Genomic DNA, 15793 nt, shown 5'->3' with positions numbered 1-15793 from the left:
GGCCCTTCAAGATTTTCAGTTAAGTGTTTGGTGTATTTTACACACTTTCCCCTAATCATTCAGACCTTAAGAAAAAAATCTTAACAGTACACTGAGAGTGCCACCCTGCTTTGAAGGGGTTTTGTCACTGATGATTTTTTTTAAGCCTACTGTTCTCTGCAGCCCGAGTATTTAGCAAGTGTTATGAGGAAAACCGGAGAAGGCAATGGCACCCCACTCCAGTACTCTTGCCTGGAAAATCCCATGGACGGAGGAGCCTGGTGGGCTGCAGTTCATGGGGTCGCTAAGAGTCAGACACGACTGAGCGACTTCACTTTCACTTTTCACTTTCATGCATTGGAGAAGGAAATGGCAACTCACTCCAGTGTTCTTGCCTGAAGAATCCCAGGGACAGGGGAGCCTGGTGGGCTGCCATCTATGGGGTCGCACAGAGTCGGACATGACTCAAGTGACTTAGCAGCAGCAGCAGCATGAGGAAAACATTGGTCAAAAATGTTCTGAAGTGAAAACTGGCTGTGTGTTTCAGTTCTCAAAAAAAAGCCCAGCAGCATCCCCCATAACCATCATCTACTAGCAACTGCACCAAATTTGAAAATTTCTGTCAAAGCTCCAGGACAAAAGTGGTTCCAGAAGCCAGCTATCCTTGGTGTTTCCCTCTGTGAACACATATGCTGGATCTTCTCCTCTAACCTTTATATTTATTCATTTATTTTTATATCTTCCAATTATTTTTTCCCTCAGTTTTGTCATATAAAATTGGGCATGAAAGAAGAAATATGTATAAGGAATTCATAAGTTGAAATAGTGTCTGGTGTATAATAATTGCTTAATAAATATTAGCTATTATTATTGACATTCTTATTAGAGATTAGTATTGTAAAAGGGACAAAATCAAGTAAAAATGCATACTAAATTATGCTTTTTGTTAATTTTGCCCAGCAAAGGGATCATAACCTCTACAAACGATGATTCTAAATAATTATCCCAATCCTTTTACCTCTATTTCTTTTATCTTATTGCTCTGACAGAACAAGTAGTGTAAGAGTTGCCTATAAAAATGTGGAGGATAAAAAAGGTACATAATGAATTCATAGATCTGGCTAAGGAGGTTTCTAGGCAGAATATTTAAAGTGCCAATTGTTCACTTAACTGCCTATGATTAAGTATGGATGGACTGATGAGCTTAGGTACAAAAGAAGCTAAGTTTTCAAGCAAAATTTAAAGCAAATACAGAACTAAGACTTGATGGGTTAAAAAATAAAGACTGTTTCTCATTTACAGCCACTCCAGACAGCAAAAGTTTCACACAGTAAGACATGACATCAGTACAAAGATCAAATTCAGAGAGCTGCCAGTAAAACTGTGGGCTCAAGGTCAGGATCTCAGAGATGAGACTGGAAAATGAAGACCTTAGAAAGGTTTGGGACATGTTCGCAGATCCTCACATGTAGACAACAGGGCGCCTAAGAATCTTAAAGGTGCGCCTTGTGTTACACAAAAAGTGCCATGAAGTATCTTCAGGATATTGTCCCACAGCAGCCTCACACAAAGTCCAAAACCCAATAAGGGCCTGTGTTGAAGAGGTATACAGATATGATTTTTCTATAATGGAGTTTATTTCAATGTGACACACAGGGACACCGCAAAGTTTTAGATATGAACTTGTACTAAGAAAGAAGCAGCTCAAAATGACAAGACCTCTGGGCCTTCAGTCTTTTACAGAGAGGAAGCATGCTGAGAAAACCACTACATATTTTAAAAGGTGCTTCTTTTTATGGAAAAGACAAGGTTACTCAGAGGATGTAGCCAGGAATTGCTAGGGCAGAACTAATAGCTAGGAAAGAACCATTTCTAGAGGAACAGGCCCACATTAACAAACCTGCAACATGTAGTAACTTGCATATTTCAGAACTGCTATATTCTTCCCATTCCCCCCTGTCTGAGCAGTATTTCTTCTGATTATCCTTGTCTCACTATTATATGTTGGGTATAAATCAAATATAACATTAGTTCACAAATCTTTCTACCCAGAGAAACCACACAGGAGGAGCTAAACCTAAAGAACTACACTTGGGGAGCCATACATAAAAAGTCTCAGTGCAGGTACCTGGACATGATTTAAGAGGATGATTTTAAGATTTTAAGCCTGAACCTAATGAGGTAATGAGATGAGAAATTAGAGGTCTTCAGGGGAAAAGAAGTACTGGGGCTGAAACTCCAATACATTAGCCACCTGATGTGAAGAACTGACTCATTTGAAAAGACCCTGATGCTGGGAAAGATTGAAGGTGGGTGGGAAAGGGGACAACAGAGGATGAGATGGTTCGATGGCATCACTGACTCAATGGACATGAGTTTGAGTAAGCTCCGGGAGTTGGTGATGGACAGGGAGGCCTGATGCGCTGAAGTCCATGGGGTCACAGAGTCGGACACAACTGAGCAACTGAACTGAACTGAACTGAGGGGAAAAGATTAGGTCGTTTTTATATATGAGAGAGATGTCAGTAACTGGGAATCAGAGATGGTCAATGGTAGTCCCTACTGATGGTTCCTAGTATTCTTGCCCTTGAATAGTCTCTCCCACATTAAATCCTGCATGGATTCCCTTTAACCAATAAAACTGCACTAATTCCACACCAAAGTCTTAAAAAACAGTGACAGCTTTCATATTTGCGTTTTTGAGAATCTGGATTACCAAGTAAAACTACTGTGCTCAGGAAAATCTGGTGGGGAAGCTCCATGGAAAGGCTCTGAGATTACATAAAGAGAGAATGAAACCCAAGTATTCTAGCCCATTCAAAACCCTAGATGACTCCAGCCCCAGCTGCCATCTCACTGTAACTCTATGAGACCCCTTAGGCAAGACTGAAAGAAGAACCACTCAGGTAAATTACAGAATCATGAGGGAATAAACTGTTTTTAAACCACTAAATTTGGGGATGGTTTATTATGTAAAAGGAGATGACCAAAATAAGGATGGGCTAACTCTGCGTAGCATGAAGCCATATATACTTCTCTAGTGAAGAAGATACATATGATCAATCTTTGCACACATACACATGTAACATCCACCACCACCATGACCGAGATTCAGGGCAGTTCCAACAACCCAGCAATCTTGGCTGTACCCTTTCCTGGTCAACTCCTACCACCTGCACTCAAGTAACCACAATTGTAACTTCTATCACTGCTAACTTTTATCCATGGTTAATACACAGTATGTACTCTTTTCTTTCAGACAACATAATTCTGGGAAACACACCTAAGCTATTGAACAGTAGTCTATCCTTTTTACTGATATGCCACAATTCTGCTGATAGATACTTAGATTGCTTTAGTTTCAGACTTTTAATAAGTAAAGCTATTACAATGTGTGCTGAGTTGCTTCAGTTGTGTCCGACTCTTTGCAACCCTATGGACTGTAAACAGGCTTCTCTGTCCACGGGATTTTCCAGGCAAGAATACTGGAGTGGGTTGCCATTTCCTTCTCCAGGGGATCTTCCCGACCCAGGGATTAAACTTACGTCTCTTATGTCTCCTGCATTGGCAGGCGGGTTCTTTACTACTAGCGATACCTGGGTGGGAAGCTATTACAATAATTCTTATATAGGTCTTTTTGTGTATAAATGTATTCATTTCTCCTGGGAAAGTTCCTAAGAGTAGAACTGCTGAATTATAAGGATAGATGCATGCGGTGTATTTCACTGTAGTTTTAACTGCATTCCCTTGATGAGTGATAATTTTAAACACATTTTTATATACTTGTTCATTTGGATATCCCTCCTCTATGAAAGATCTGTTCAATCTTCTGGCTTTTTATTTAAAAGAAGTTCTTACTGTGGTAAAATACCCATAAAAGTTTACTATTTTAACCATTTTAAAGTTTATAACTCTGGGTTATGCCTATTTTTAATTGGATTGCTATTTTCTTATTTTTTAGGAATAAATTTAATTATTAATGACTTCCCATGTGGCTCAAACAGTAGAGAATCTGCCTGCAATGCTGGAGACCTGGGTTCAATCCCTGGGTCGGAAAGATCCACTGGAGAAGGGCATAGCAACCCATTCCAGTATTCTTGCCTGGAGAATCCCATGGACTGAGAAGTCTGGCGGGCTACAGCCTGTGGGGTCATAAAGAGTCAGATACGACTAAGCAACTAACACCTTCACTTTCACAATTACTAATATATTCAGGATACAGCATCTTTGTTGGATATATATATATATATAGACATACAAATATACACATACAGCAAGTGTCTTAACTCAGTGTATACTTTATTGATCTTTTTCATGCTGTCTTTAATGGAGATAGGTTCATAATTTTAACAAAGTCCAAATTAACAATTTTCCTTTTATGATTAGTATTGTTTATATCCTGTTTAAGAAGCTGACTATCCACAGAGACATGAAGATATTGTTTTCTTCTAGTTTTATTGTTCTCCTTTCACATTTAGGTCTATGATTTACCTTCTTTTTTTTCAGAAGGTTAGTACTTTTTTTTAGAAGGTTGTTACTGAGTATCTCTATCATGCATTGCCTGACTGTAAAATTTTGAGGGTCTAAAAACTTTTATTTTGTGCAGTTTCTGACCTTTTCAATATAAGCCAGTAATGTTAATATAACATTCTTAAAAACCTGGTCGGTCTCCCTTTATGTCAAGATGACCCCTGTCATTAGACAAGAGGGTTTTCCCTAGATCTTATCTGAATAACACCGTCTCTATTTCCTGAGTTCAGTTCAGCTGCTCAGTCATGTCTGACTCTTTGCGACTCCATGGACTGCGGCGCGCCAGACCTCCCTGTCCATCACCCACTCCCAGAGTTTACTCAAACTTAGGTCCATGGAGTCAGTCATGCCATCCAACCATCTCATCCTCTGTCATCCCCTTCTCCTCCTACCTTCAATCTTTCCCAGCATCAGGGTCTTTTCAAATGAGTCAGTTCTTTGCATCAGGTGGCCAAACTATTGGAGCTTCAGCTTCAACATCAGTCCTTCCAATGAACACCCAGGACTGATCTCCTTTAGGATGGACTGGTTGGATCTCCTTGCAGTCCAAGGGACTCTCAAGAGACTTCTCCAACACCACAGTTCAAAAGCATCAATTCTTCGGTGCTCAGCTTTTATCATAGTCCAATTCTCACATCCATACATGGTTACTGGAAAAACCACAGCCTTGACTAGACAGACCTTTGTTGGCAAAGTAATGTCTCTGCTTTTTAATATGCTGTCTAGGTTGGTCATAACTTTCCTTCCAAGGAGCAAGCATCTTTTAATTTCATGGCTGCAGTCACCATCTGCAGTGATTTTGGAGCCCAAGAAAATAAGATCAGTCACTGTATCCATTGTTTCCCTATCTGTTTGCCATGAAGTGATGGGACCAGATGCCATGATCTTAAGTTTTCTGAATGCTGAATTTTAAGCCAACTTTTTCACTATCCTCTTTCATTTTCATCAAGAGGTTCTTTAGTTCTTCTTCGCTTTCTGCCATAGGGGTGGTGTCATCTGCATATCTGAGGTTATTGATATTTCTCCCGACAATCTTGATTCCAGCTTGTGCTTCTTCCAGCCCAGAGTTTCTCATGATGTACTCTGCATATAAGTTAAATAAGCAGGGTGACAAGATACAGCCTTGATGTACTCCTTTCCTGATTTGGAACCAGTCTGTTGTTCCATGTCCAGTTTTAACTGTTCCATGTCCAGTTCTAACCTGCATACAGATTTCTCAAGATTTCTCTATATCCTGGCTTCAGCTAAACTGGATCCCGGGGTCATATGCATAATCTCTCTAGCAAAAAATTGTCCAGCCACATCCTTGGATTCTCTCCAGAGCATGCTATATAATTTTTTGCAGAAGCATGAGAATTTCCCTAATTATTAAGTTCTGGTTCCTTTTTGCTTAACAGTTTCTTCCTAATTTATCTATATCCTCTGATACATGCATGCTAGGTCAACTTCAGCCATGTCTGACTCTTTGAGATCCTATGGACTGCAGCCCTCCAGGCTCCTCTGTCCATGGAATTCTCCAAGCAAGAACACTGGAGCAGGTTACCCTCCTCCAGGGGATCTTTCTGATGGAGGGATCGAACCAGCATCTCTTACATCTCCTGCATTGGCAGGCAGGTTCTTTACCACTAGCGCCACCTGGGAATACCATATCCTCTGATATTTTAACTATAAACAATAAGTAGAAACCAGACTGCAAATTCCACACTTTGCTTGATAATTTGCCTAGCTAAATATCTAAGAATTCAATGCTTACAAATTCTGACATCCATTCAGCAGTAGAATATTACTCAACCAACTTTTCTACCATTTTATAACAAGGATCACTTTCCTTCCAGTTTCTAGTAACATCTCCTAAAATCTTACCAGAATCACCTTTAACATTCATATTTCTTTCTGGTAACATTCTGTTCATGACAATACATCTATTCTCTAAGATGACAGCACCTTTGTCTTCTATCCTCTTCACTTCCTTCTGAGTTTTCATCAGAATCTAGACTTGATTACCACACACCTCAAAATCCTTCCAACCTGGATCCAATTACCCAATCCCAAAGTCACATCCACAATTTTACATATCTATTAAAGCAGTATCCTACTTCTAGGAACCAAACTCTGTATCAGTTTCCTAGGGCTGTCATAACAAACTGCCATAAATTAGGCAGCTTAAAATCACAGAAATTAATTTTCTCACAGTTCTGGAGGCCTAAAGTCCAAAATTGAGGTTTTATCAGGGCTGAGCTTCCTCTGAAGACTGCAGGGGAGAACTGTTTCTCGCATCTACCAGCTTCTGGTGGGTCCTGATGTTCCCTATTCCCTAGCTCTAATCTCTGCTTCTGTCCTCACAAGTCCTTCTTCTCTGTATCTCTCTGCCTCCAACCTCTCTTTCTCTTATAAGCATACCAGTCACATGATTTAGGACCCATCCTAACCCCCAAATGATCTTATCTCAAGATCTTCAACTTAATTGTATATACAAAGACTCTATTTCCAAATAAGGTCACTGTAATAGTTTGCTAGCTCTATCATAACACAGTACCACAATTGAGTGGTTTAAACAACAGAAATATACTGTTTCATAGTTTTGGAGGCTAAAAGTCAGATTCAGCAAGACTGGTTTCTTTTGAAGACAGCAAGAACCTATTCTATTCTCCTCAGCTTCTGGTTTTTGCTGCCCATCTTTGGTGTTTCTTGGTCTATAAAAGAACCAAGGAATTGATTCTGATTTCAGTCTTCATCGTCACATAGCATTCACTCTGTATGTATAAAAATTTCCCTTTTTCTAAGGACACCAGTCAGACTGGGTTAGGGTCTACCCTAATTACCTCATCTAATGTCTGCAAAAACCTTATATCCAAATAACCCCTAAGATACTAGGGGTTAGGGTGTCATTAAATGAGTTCAGTGGTAAAGAATCCACCTGCAAATGTAGAAGATGTTGGGAACATCCCTTGGAGAAGTAAATGGCAACCCACTCCAGTATTCTTGCCTGGGAAATCCCATGGACAGAGGAGCCTGGCAGACTACAGTCCACGGGGCTGCAAAGAATCAGACACAAGTGAGCAACTAAACAACAACAACCCGTTAGTTTGTGACTGCTGCGGTTTCCCCTCCAGACCTTGGCTGTGACTGTGGTTTGCTGTCTCTCCAAACGTCAGGGCGGCAGTCTGCCCCGCAACCTCAGTTCTCTGATGGGTTCATGGAAAGGCGGCAGTTTTCAGTTTGTTCACCTTCTTCTTGCTGTAAGGACCGGAGCAACAACTTTCAAGCTCTTTACATGTTGGAGCTAAAACCAGAAGTTGCCCTAATGTATTGAATAGTATGATGATTTTTAAAATAACTTTTACATGTAATTGTTGCAATGAGAATATTGATCAGCCATCTATCTACTATATGCTACTGATAGTGGAAGACTCCCACCTCTCTCCATTGCCCTTTATATAAGCTTTTCTCAACCAATACCCTATTAGATTAAACACTATAGAAAATTATTTAAATAATTATTTTCTAAATTCTGCCAAAGATGTTACACAGCTAGCGTAATGCCAGATGCATAGGAGTTAATTTATTACACAATATGGATGCCTTAGTCATTTTATCCCATACACATTTTATGTGTATTTCTTAGAATAAAGATATTTTCTCTTAACTGTAAAGTAGTACACTCAGGAAACTCAACATCAATACAATATTTTAATATAACCTACCATCAATAGTTCAGTTTTCTCAATTGTCCCCATAATCTTTTCCCTCCAAAAGAATTGTGACCTGAATCATATATTCATTCAGTTGTCAAATATCTTAAGTCTCTCTTGCAATCTGAAACATTTCCTCAGCTTTTGTTGGCTTTTATGTCACTGATTTTTTTTAAGAAAACAGGCCAGTTTTTGTTTCTTAATAGCATGTTTCTGATTTTGGCTTTGTCTGATGTTTCCTTAAGACTAAATTCAGGTTATGTATCTCTGGTCAGAATACTTCATAGTGATATTGTATCAGACGCGTAGTGATACTGTATCCTTCCCATACTAGTTTCTATCACTCAGGCAAGATTATTGTCTGGTTCTCTACCATATAGCTAAGATAATACTAATCTTACTCCTGATCACACTTCGCCTGAATCCCGCCCCCAGACTTTTCATGCACTGTTGATGCTTACCCAACCAATTTTTACTATGATTACTGCAATGATTGTCTCATTTCACTGCTCACTCTACATTAATCAGAATCCTACTCTATGTAAAAGTACTCCCTTTTCCCTTTCTCTCCCTCCATCCTCTCTCTCTCCCTCTTTCTTGTCAGAATAGATTCATGGCTTCCTATTTTTTTTCACTGGGTTCATTACTGTTAATTCTTCTGATCCTCAAAGAGCCCCAGATTTGGCCAGCAGGAGTGAAGCTTGTTCAAACAAGCTCTTGGGTTTTTGTTTATTTTTCTTGACATGCCATCATCATTTTTTAAAATATGTCCCCCTGCCTTCTGGTAACAATAAGATGTTCCAGGCCTATTTTATACCCCCTCTTGCCCAAGCCTGGAGTTCAACCATTTCTCTAACAATCCATATTTCCTTTCAGTAGAGAATGGTATTAGAAAACAAGAATGAGTGCCAGGTGTTCTCACTGCTATCATGGTAAGTTTGAGTTTAGACTTGTCATATCCAGTTTGGTAGTCATTATCCAAATGTGGCCATTTAAATAAAAATTAATAGAAACAAAAATTCAGTTCGTCAGCTGCACTAGTCACATTTCATATGTAGTTACATGTATTTAGCAGCTACCATTGGAGAAGGCAATGGCACCCCACTCCAGTACTCTTGCCTGGAAAATCCCATGGACGGAGGAGCCTGGTAGGCTGCAGTCCATGGGGTCGCTAAGAGATGGACATGACTTCACTTTCACTTTTCACTTTCATGCATTGGAGAAGGAAATGGCAACCCACTCCAGTGTTCTTGCCTGGAGAATCCCAGGGACGGGGGGAGCCTGGTGGGCTGCTGTCTATGGGGTCGCACAGAGTCGGACACGACTGAAGCGACTTAGCAGCAGCAGCAGCAGCAGCTACCATACTGGACAGCACAGATAATCATAAAATTTCCATCATTACAGAAAGTTCTATTAGACATTATTGTTCTAGACCCTTTCACATAGCAAATCCACACACACATTTTTTTCCATCTTTGTTCCAACTACTCAAGTGCTTTCTTTATCTTGACCCAAACCCTTTCAAAATTTGGTTTATCTTTCAAAACCAATCTTTCGTGGTGCATTTCTTAGTGCCTTTAACTAAGCTCCTTCTCCAACCCCCAAATATACAGTCTTTACTGATTTCAAACAAACAAAAATTCTGGTTTAGCCACTGTGGAAAACAGTATGGAGGTTCCTCAGAAAACTAAAAATAGAATTACCATAAGATCCAGTTATCCCACTCCTGGGCATAAATCCAGACAAAACTATAATTCAAAAGGATACATGGACCCCTATGTTAATAGCCAAGACACGGGAACAAGCTAAATGACTATCAACAGATGAACTGATAAAGCAGATGTGGTGTAGTAGAATATACTCAGTCATAAAATATAACAAGATAATGCCATTTGCAGCAACATGGATCCAACTAGAGATAATCATACTAAGTGAATTATATCAGAAAGAGAAAGACAAATACCATATGATATCACTTACATGTGGAATCCAAAATATGATAAAGTGAACCTAACTATGAAACAGAAAGCATCACAGACATAGAGAACAGACTGGTGATTGCTAAAAGGGACACGGTTGGCGGAGGGATGGAGTGGGAAGTTGGGGTTAGCTGATGTCAGCTTTTATATAGCAAGGTCCTATTGTATAGCACAGAAAACTATGTTCAATATCCCATGACAACCATAATGGAAAATAATATTAAGAAAAAATATATATATGTATGTATAGAACTGAATCACTCAGCTGTACAGCAGAAATTAACAACACTGTAAATCAACTACGCTTCAGTAAAAATACTGATCAAAAAACAGCTGGGTGATTCTTGTTGTTACCAATGTAAATATTAACTGGTAAAAACATGGGCTTTGGAATCAGACCTGTTTCTTACTAGCTATATGACCTTGGGAAAGTTACTTAATCTCCCTAAACTTCAATTTCTGCATCTAAAGGTGGGATTAATAATGCCTCATAGATTCCTTAAAAAACTGGACATAGAACTGCCATATGACCCAGCAATCCCACTTCTGGGCATACACACTGAGGAAACCAGATCTGAAAGAGACACGTGCACCCCAATGTTCATCGCAGCACTGTTTATAATAGCCAGGACATGGAAGCAACCTAGATGCCCATCAGCAGATGAATGGATAAGGAAGCTGTGGTACATATACACCATGGAATATTACTCAGCCATTAAAAAGAATTCATTTGAACCAGTCCTAATGAGATGGATGAAGCTGGAGCCCCTTATACAGAGTGAAGTAAGCCAGAAAGATAAAGAACATTACAGCATACTAACACATATATATGGAATTTAGAAAGATGGTAACGATAACCCTATATGCAGAACAGAAAAAGAGACACAGAAATACAGAACAGACTTTTGAACTTTGTGGGAGAATGTGAGGGTGGGATATTTCAAAAGAACAGCATGTATACTATCTATGGTGAAACAGATCACCAGCCCAGGTGGGATGCACGAGACAAGCGCTCCGGCTTGGTGCACTGGGAAGACCCAGAGGAATCGGGTGGAGAGGGAGGTGGGAGGGGGGATCGGGATTGGGAATACATGTAAATCAATGGCTGATTCATATCAATGTATGTCAAAACCCACTGGAAAAAAAAAATAATAATAATAAAAAGAAAAAAAAAAAAAGAAAAAAAAAAAGAAAATAAAAGCAATGACTTAAAAAAAAAAATACTGCCTCATAGTTATATGCTTGAAGACTAAAAAAAATAATGTACTGAATATGCTTAGCATTTTGACTGGAATATGATAAATTATATGGCCTATTAGTAACAATAATATCAGACTTCTCCTTTGTTTCCTGAAAGTTGTAAATTCGTTCACTTTTCTAAGCCAATCTTTACATTACTAAGGCATACATAGTACGTTAGCAATACAGAGCAAATCCTCTAAATTATTCAAATAGATTCCTTCCAGTCAGAATATTAAGATCTACTTATATGTGAAATATTTCTCTTAGACAATTCTATTTATAACTATGAAATTATAAAATCAATTTCAAATATTTATTGCTTATAGCAACTTTAAATAAAAATTGTTAAATAAAGTATAATTTCTTATATAAAAACTAAATATTTTCCTATTAGGTTGATTAATTATGTAAAATTTCCGAAAATTCTGAAATAAAACTTTGAAAAATTTCAAGTTGAGAGAGCATACTAGTAACTGAACTACAAAATGGCAAAAATCAAATTATTGATAAAAATTAATTTGTCAGAATTCATAGTCCTATTTATAAAAGGATCCTATAAAACCTTTTTTTTAATGAAACAAAGCATCTTGATTTTTTTATAGAAATATATTTAAAAATAACTAATGTAGTAATACTTAAAAACAATACTAAAGCAAAAATAAGTTCCTTTCCTCTGACATATTATTTAAAATATAGAAAAAGAGCATGTTATACCTAATGATAACTAGAGATAACTTACTTTGCCCTCCATCACAGTTTAAGATATGTACTGAAAGATGTAAACCTAATATTTTGCTAATAAATGAAAACACACTTTTCAAAATGAATGCTTTTAGTAAAGCATATTTTATTTGTAAAAAGTGTAAGCATGGTCATCTAAACTTTCACTGCTTACATGAAAAAGGGGTGCTCATCAGATTTAACAAATACTAAGCCTAAAAGGGAGAGCAATGTCCTTCCTCCAAAAATAACTACAGCCCTGTAGATTTTTACCTTTTTCTTTACTAAGCAAAAGACAAATATATAATATGCCTGTGTCTTATTACCCTTACTGGTAAAATTTTAAAATCAACTTGATATGTAATTTTCTTTCAGATTAGTTTAAGCATGGTTTTAAAAAAATGGAAAGAATGGAAAGAATACACTGCTATTTTTAAAAAAATTATTAAATCTCACTTCTTCTAAATAACTATGTACAATTCATATCCTGTCACTTGTGAAATATATGGACAGTAAAATTTTTGTTCATGTTTTCCCAAAGGCAACCTTACCTGTGGAGTCCAATAAAATGTTGGGCTCAATCTGTAGAGTTTTCGTTTGTGGAAACTCTGAAGTGGCCTTGTTCGAGCGGCCGTGCTCATGATAGTCAGGGATGGAGATTTCAATCTTGTCCTGTCTTTTCTCCTTTTCTTACTGTGCTTCTGGTTAAGCAACCAGCTACTGGAGGAAGAGAGCTCATCTAAATTCTCTGCAGCACTGAAATGCCATGAAATAATTGGGGAGTGGAGGGAATAAAACAAAACAAACAAACAAAGACAAAGAAAACTAAATGTAAATCACCTTGATCTATTATGACAGAGGAGCATTAATTTTAGCCAATTTTGTGGTAACAACTGATGAAAGAATCAATATTAATGGAAAATTACATTTCAAGTTGTGAAAACAGAATCTGTATTTTCTCCTGCAAAATAAATATCCCATAGGTTAGAGATGCTCACATGAATTCAGTAGTACAATGTAAATTTCACTGTAAATCAATAATCATGAATATTACAGTGTTAAAAGTATTTACATCAAATTCTTTTTCAATAAGGGTGAATTTACACAGGATTGTAGATTTTAAAAAGGCTAACGTCTCATCACTACATCATTAGCTGCTCTTACATAAGCATTACATATCTTTTCAGGGAATTCTGAAACAAAGATGCAATCTGTCTACATTTTAAGAATTTTTTAAAACTGATGACATAGAAGACACAAACTATAAAATATTTTATCAGATCACACAAACTACACATGAAAATAAGCATAATTTTATAATTATCTCTCATATTAATTTTTAAATATTTATTTAAATATTTTAGAACATCAGGAGGGAGTTAATGCTTATCTCCACATAAATTTAACTTTATTTATACCAGTATATTACATATAAAATATTCAGCTTTTCAGGTACTATAATCTACAAGTTCAACCTTATTTATATAAACAAAAACTAGCCAACTTAGTATTCTAAGATCAACAAGTGAATCTATATGTGCTATTGCTAATCACAAATAAATTCTAAATGTGCTATTTGGTTCAAGTAGAATCAGTGTTTAAAGGTAAACATAAGATATGGTTTTTCTATAGCTTTATCACTGGTTTTAAATATTTATGGCTGCAAAATATTCTATTATCTTTCAGATAAAGCAAGTAATTCAAGAATACTTTATATAGTAGTAAGAAACTAGAAATAAGGGTACCTGAATGGTTCTGTTGGTGAAACCAAAAGAGAATAATAAAATATGGAATTTTGTGATTACATACAAATATATAATCGAGTATGTCTATTGGCCAGACCAGTATAGGGAAAAAAATCTGATGATAAATATTTTATTTTTAAAATATTAACTTCAGTCTTCAGAGGGCTCTAGTCATGAATGTTTTAATTGTCAGTTAATAAATATTCTAAAGATGTCTATCTGAGAAAGGTTTAAGATATACCAATACTCTCAAATTAACAGGTACAGTCTCATATACTGATGTTACTTTTTGTAAGATATCATATGTATTACTATAAAAACTTCAAGTGTATAAAGTGCTAAGTAACAGTCTGCTCTTGAGAAACCAGCCTTTGACCTGGCCTACCACGTCAAGGGTAAACAGAAGGCATAAGTGATAGCCAGTATCAAGTTAGGTATGAAGCATGTCAGGTACAGAAGTGAACCAAGGTCAGGAAGAAGACCGGTTACAGTGGGTGGTTAGTACCAGAGGTGATCACATCAGGACAGTGAGGATTCAGGGACGTAGGACTAGATCCAGCACAAAAGGCGGCTCTCCTAGCAAGTGGGAAGTATCTCTAGGCAGATGGCACTGGCTCCTTAGAGAGACGTTGCTTGGGTAATGTCTAGGGATAATGACGAGTTTCTATTCTAGCGGTCTGGAGCACGGTTAACCAGTTCTCTCCTCTGTTCAGTTCTCTAGTTGTTAATGGGCATTTGTTTCCCCTTCCCTGCAGGAGGTATGAGGAGGTGAGCCACTATCTTCTCACTGAATGACATCTCTCAGCTTTTGAACTGGTGAGAGGCTCACAGGCTAGTTTAAAGATAAATGGAAAGCTTATCATTTGTGTCCCTAAATGTTATATTTTCAAGTTTCAAAGACTAATACAATATCATTGGAAAAAGCTCACCAAAGTTGGCACTTCAGTCACTTTATAAATAACTGATGAAAGTGAAAGTGTTAGTCACTCTGTCGTGTCAGACTCTTGGCGACCCCATGGACTGTAGCCTGCCAGGGGATCTTCCCAACCCAGATATCGAACCTGCATCTCCTACACTAGCAGGCAGATCCTTTAACCACTGAGCTACCTGGGAAGCTGTCGTAAAGGGTTATTGCAAACCACTGATAAACTCACTTATTCTGCCCAATGGTTTACACTAAAGAGAATGAATCGCAGTGGTGAGAGTGGGCACCCTTGTCTTGTTCCTGATTTCAGGGGAAATGCTTTCAACTTTTCACCATTGAGGGTGATGCTTGCTGTAGGTTTGTCATATATAGCTTTTATTATGTTGAGGTATGTTCCTTCTATTCCTGCTTTTTGGAGAGTTTTAATCATAAATGAGTGTTGAATTTTGTCAAAGGCTTTCTCTGCATCTATTGAGAGAATCATATGGTTTTTATCTTTCAATTTGTTAATGTGGTGTATTACATTGATTGATTTGTGGATATTAAAGAATCCTTGCATTCCTGGAATAAAGCCCACTTGGTCATGGTGTATGATTTTTTTAATATGTTGTTGGATTCTGTTTGCTAGAATTTTGTTATGGATTTTTGCATCTATGTTCATCAGTGATATTGGCCTGTAGTTTTCTTTTTTTGTGACATCTTTGTCTGGTTTTGGAATTAGGGTGATGGTGGCCTCATAGAATGAGTTTGGAAGCTTACCTTCCTCTGCAATTTTCTGGAAGAGTTTGAGTAAGATAGGTGTTAGCTCTTCTCTAAATTTTTGGTAGAATTCAGCTGTGAAGCCATCTGGTCCTGGGCTTTTGTTTGCTGGAAGATTTCTGATTACAGTTTCGATTTCCTTGCTTGTGATGGGTCTGTTAAGATCTTCTATTTCTTCCTGGTTCAGTTTTGCAAAGTTATACTTTTCTAAGAATTTGTCCA

At 37.6% G+C, this 15793-nt stretch overlaps 1 protein-coding gene across 7 annotated transcripts in view; it reads right to left on the bottom strand.

Moving 5' to 3' along the window:
* The window catches only part of KANSL1L (KAT8 regulatory NSL complex subunit 1 like), a 126683-nt gene that overhangs the window by 27309 nt on the left and 83581 nt on the right, over positions 1-15793 (bottom strand). For 5 of the 7 annotated variants that reach the window (XM_061148846.1, XM_061148849.1, XM_061148848.1 and 2 more), the window contains one exon: positions 12694-12898. In XM_061148846.1, the coding sequence (XP_061004829.1) occupies positions 12694-12898 (205 nt within the window). The remainder of the gene's footprint in view (positions 1-12693; positions 12899-15793) is intronic. The other 2 variants (XM_061148852.1, XM_061148853.1) reach the window with 2 other exon arrangements.

The sequence above is a fragment of the Dama dama genome, chromosome 8, assembly GCF_033118175.1.
Source record: "Dama dama isolate Ldn47 chromosome 8, ASM3311817v1, whole genome shotgun sequence".
NCBI classification, from domain to species: Eukaryota; Metazoa; Chordata; class Mammalia; order Artiodactyla; family Cervidae; genus Dama; species Dama dama.
Note: the sequence above shows the minus strand (reverse complement) of the source record. Positions and strands in the feature narration are given on the sequence as shown.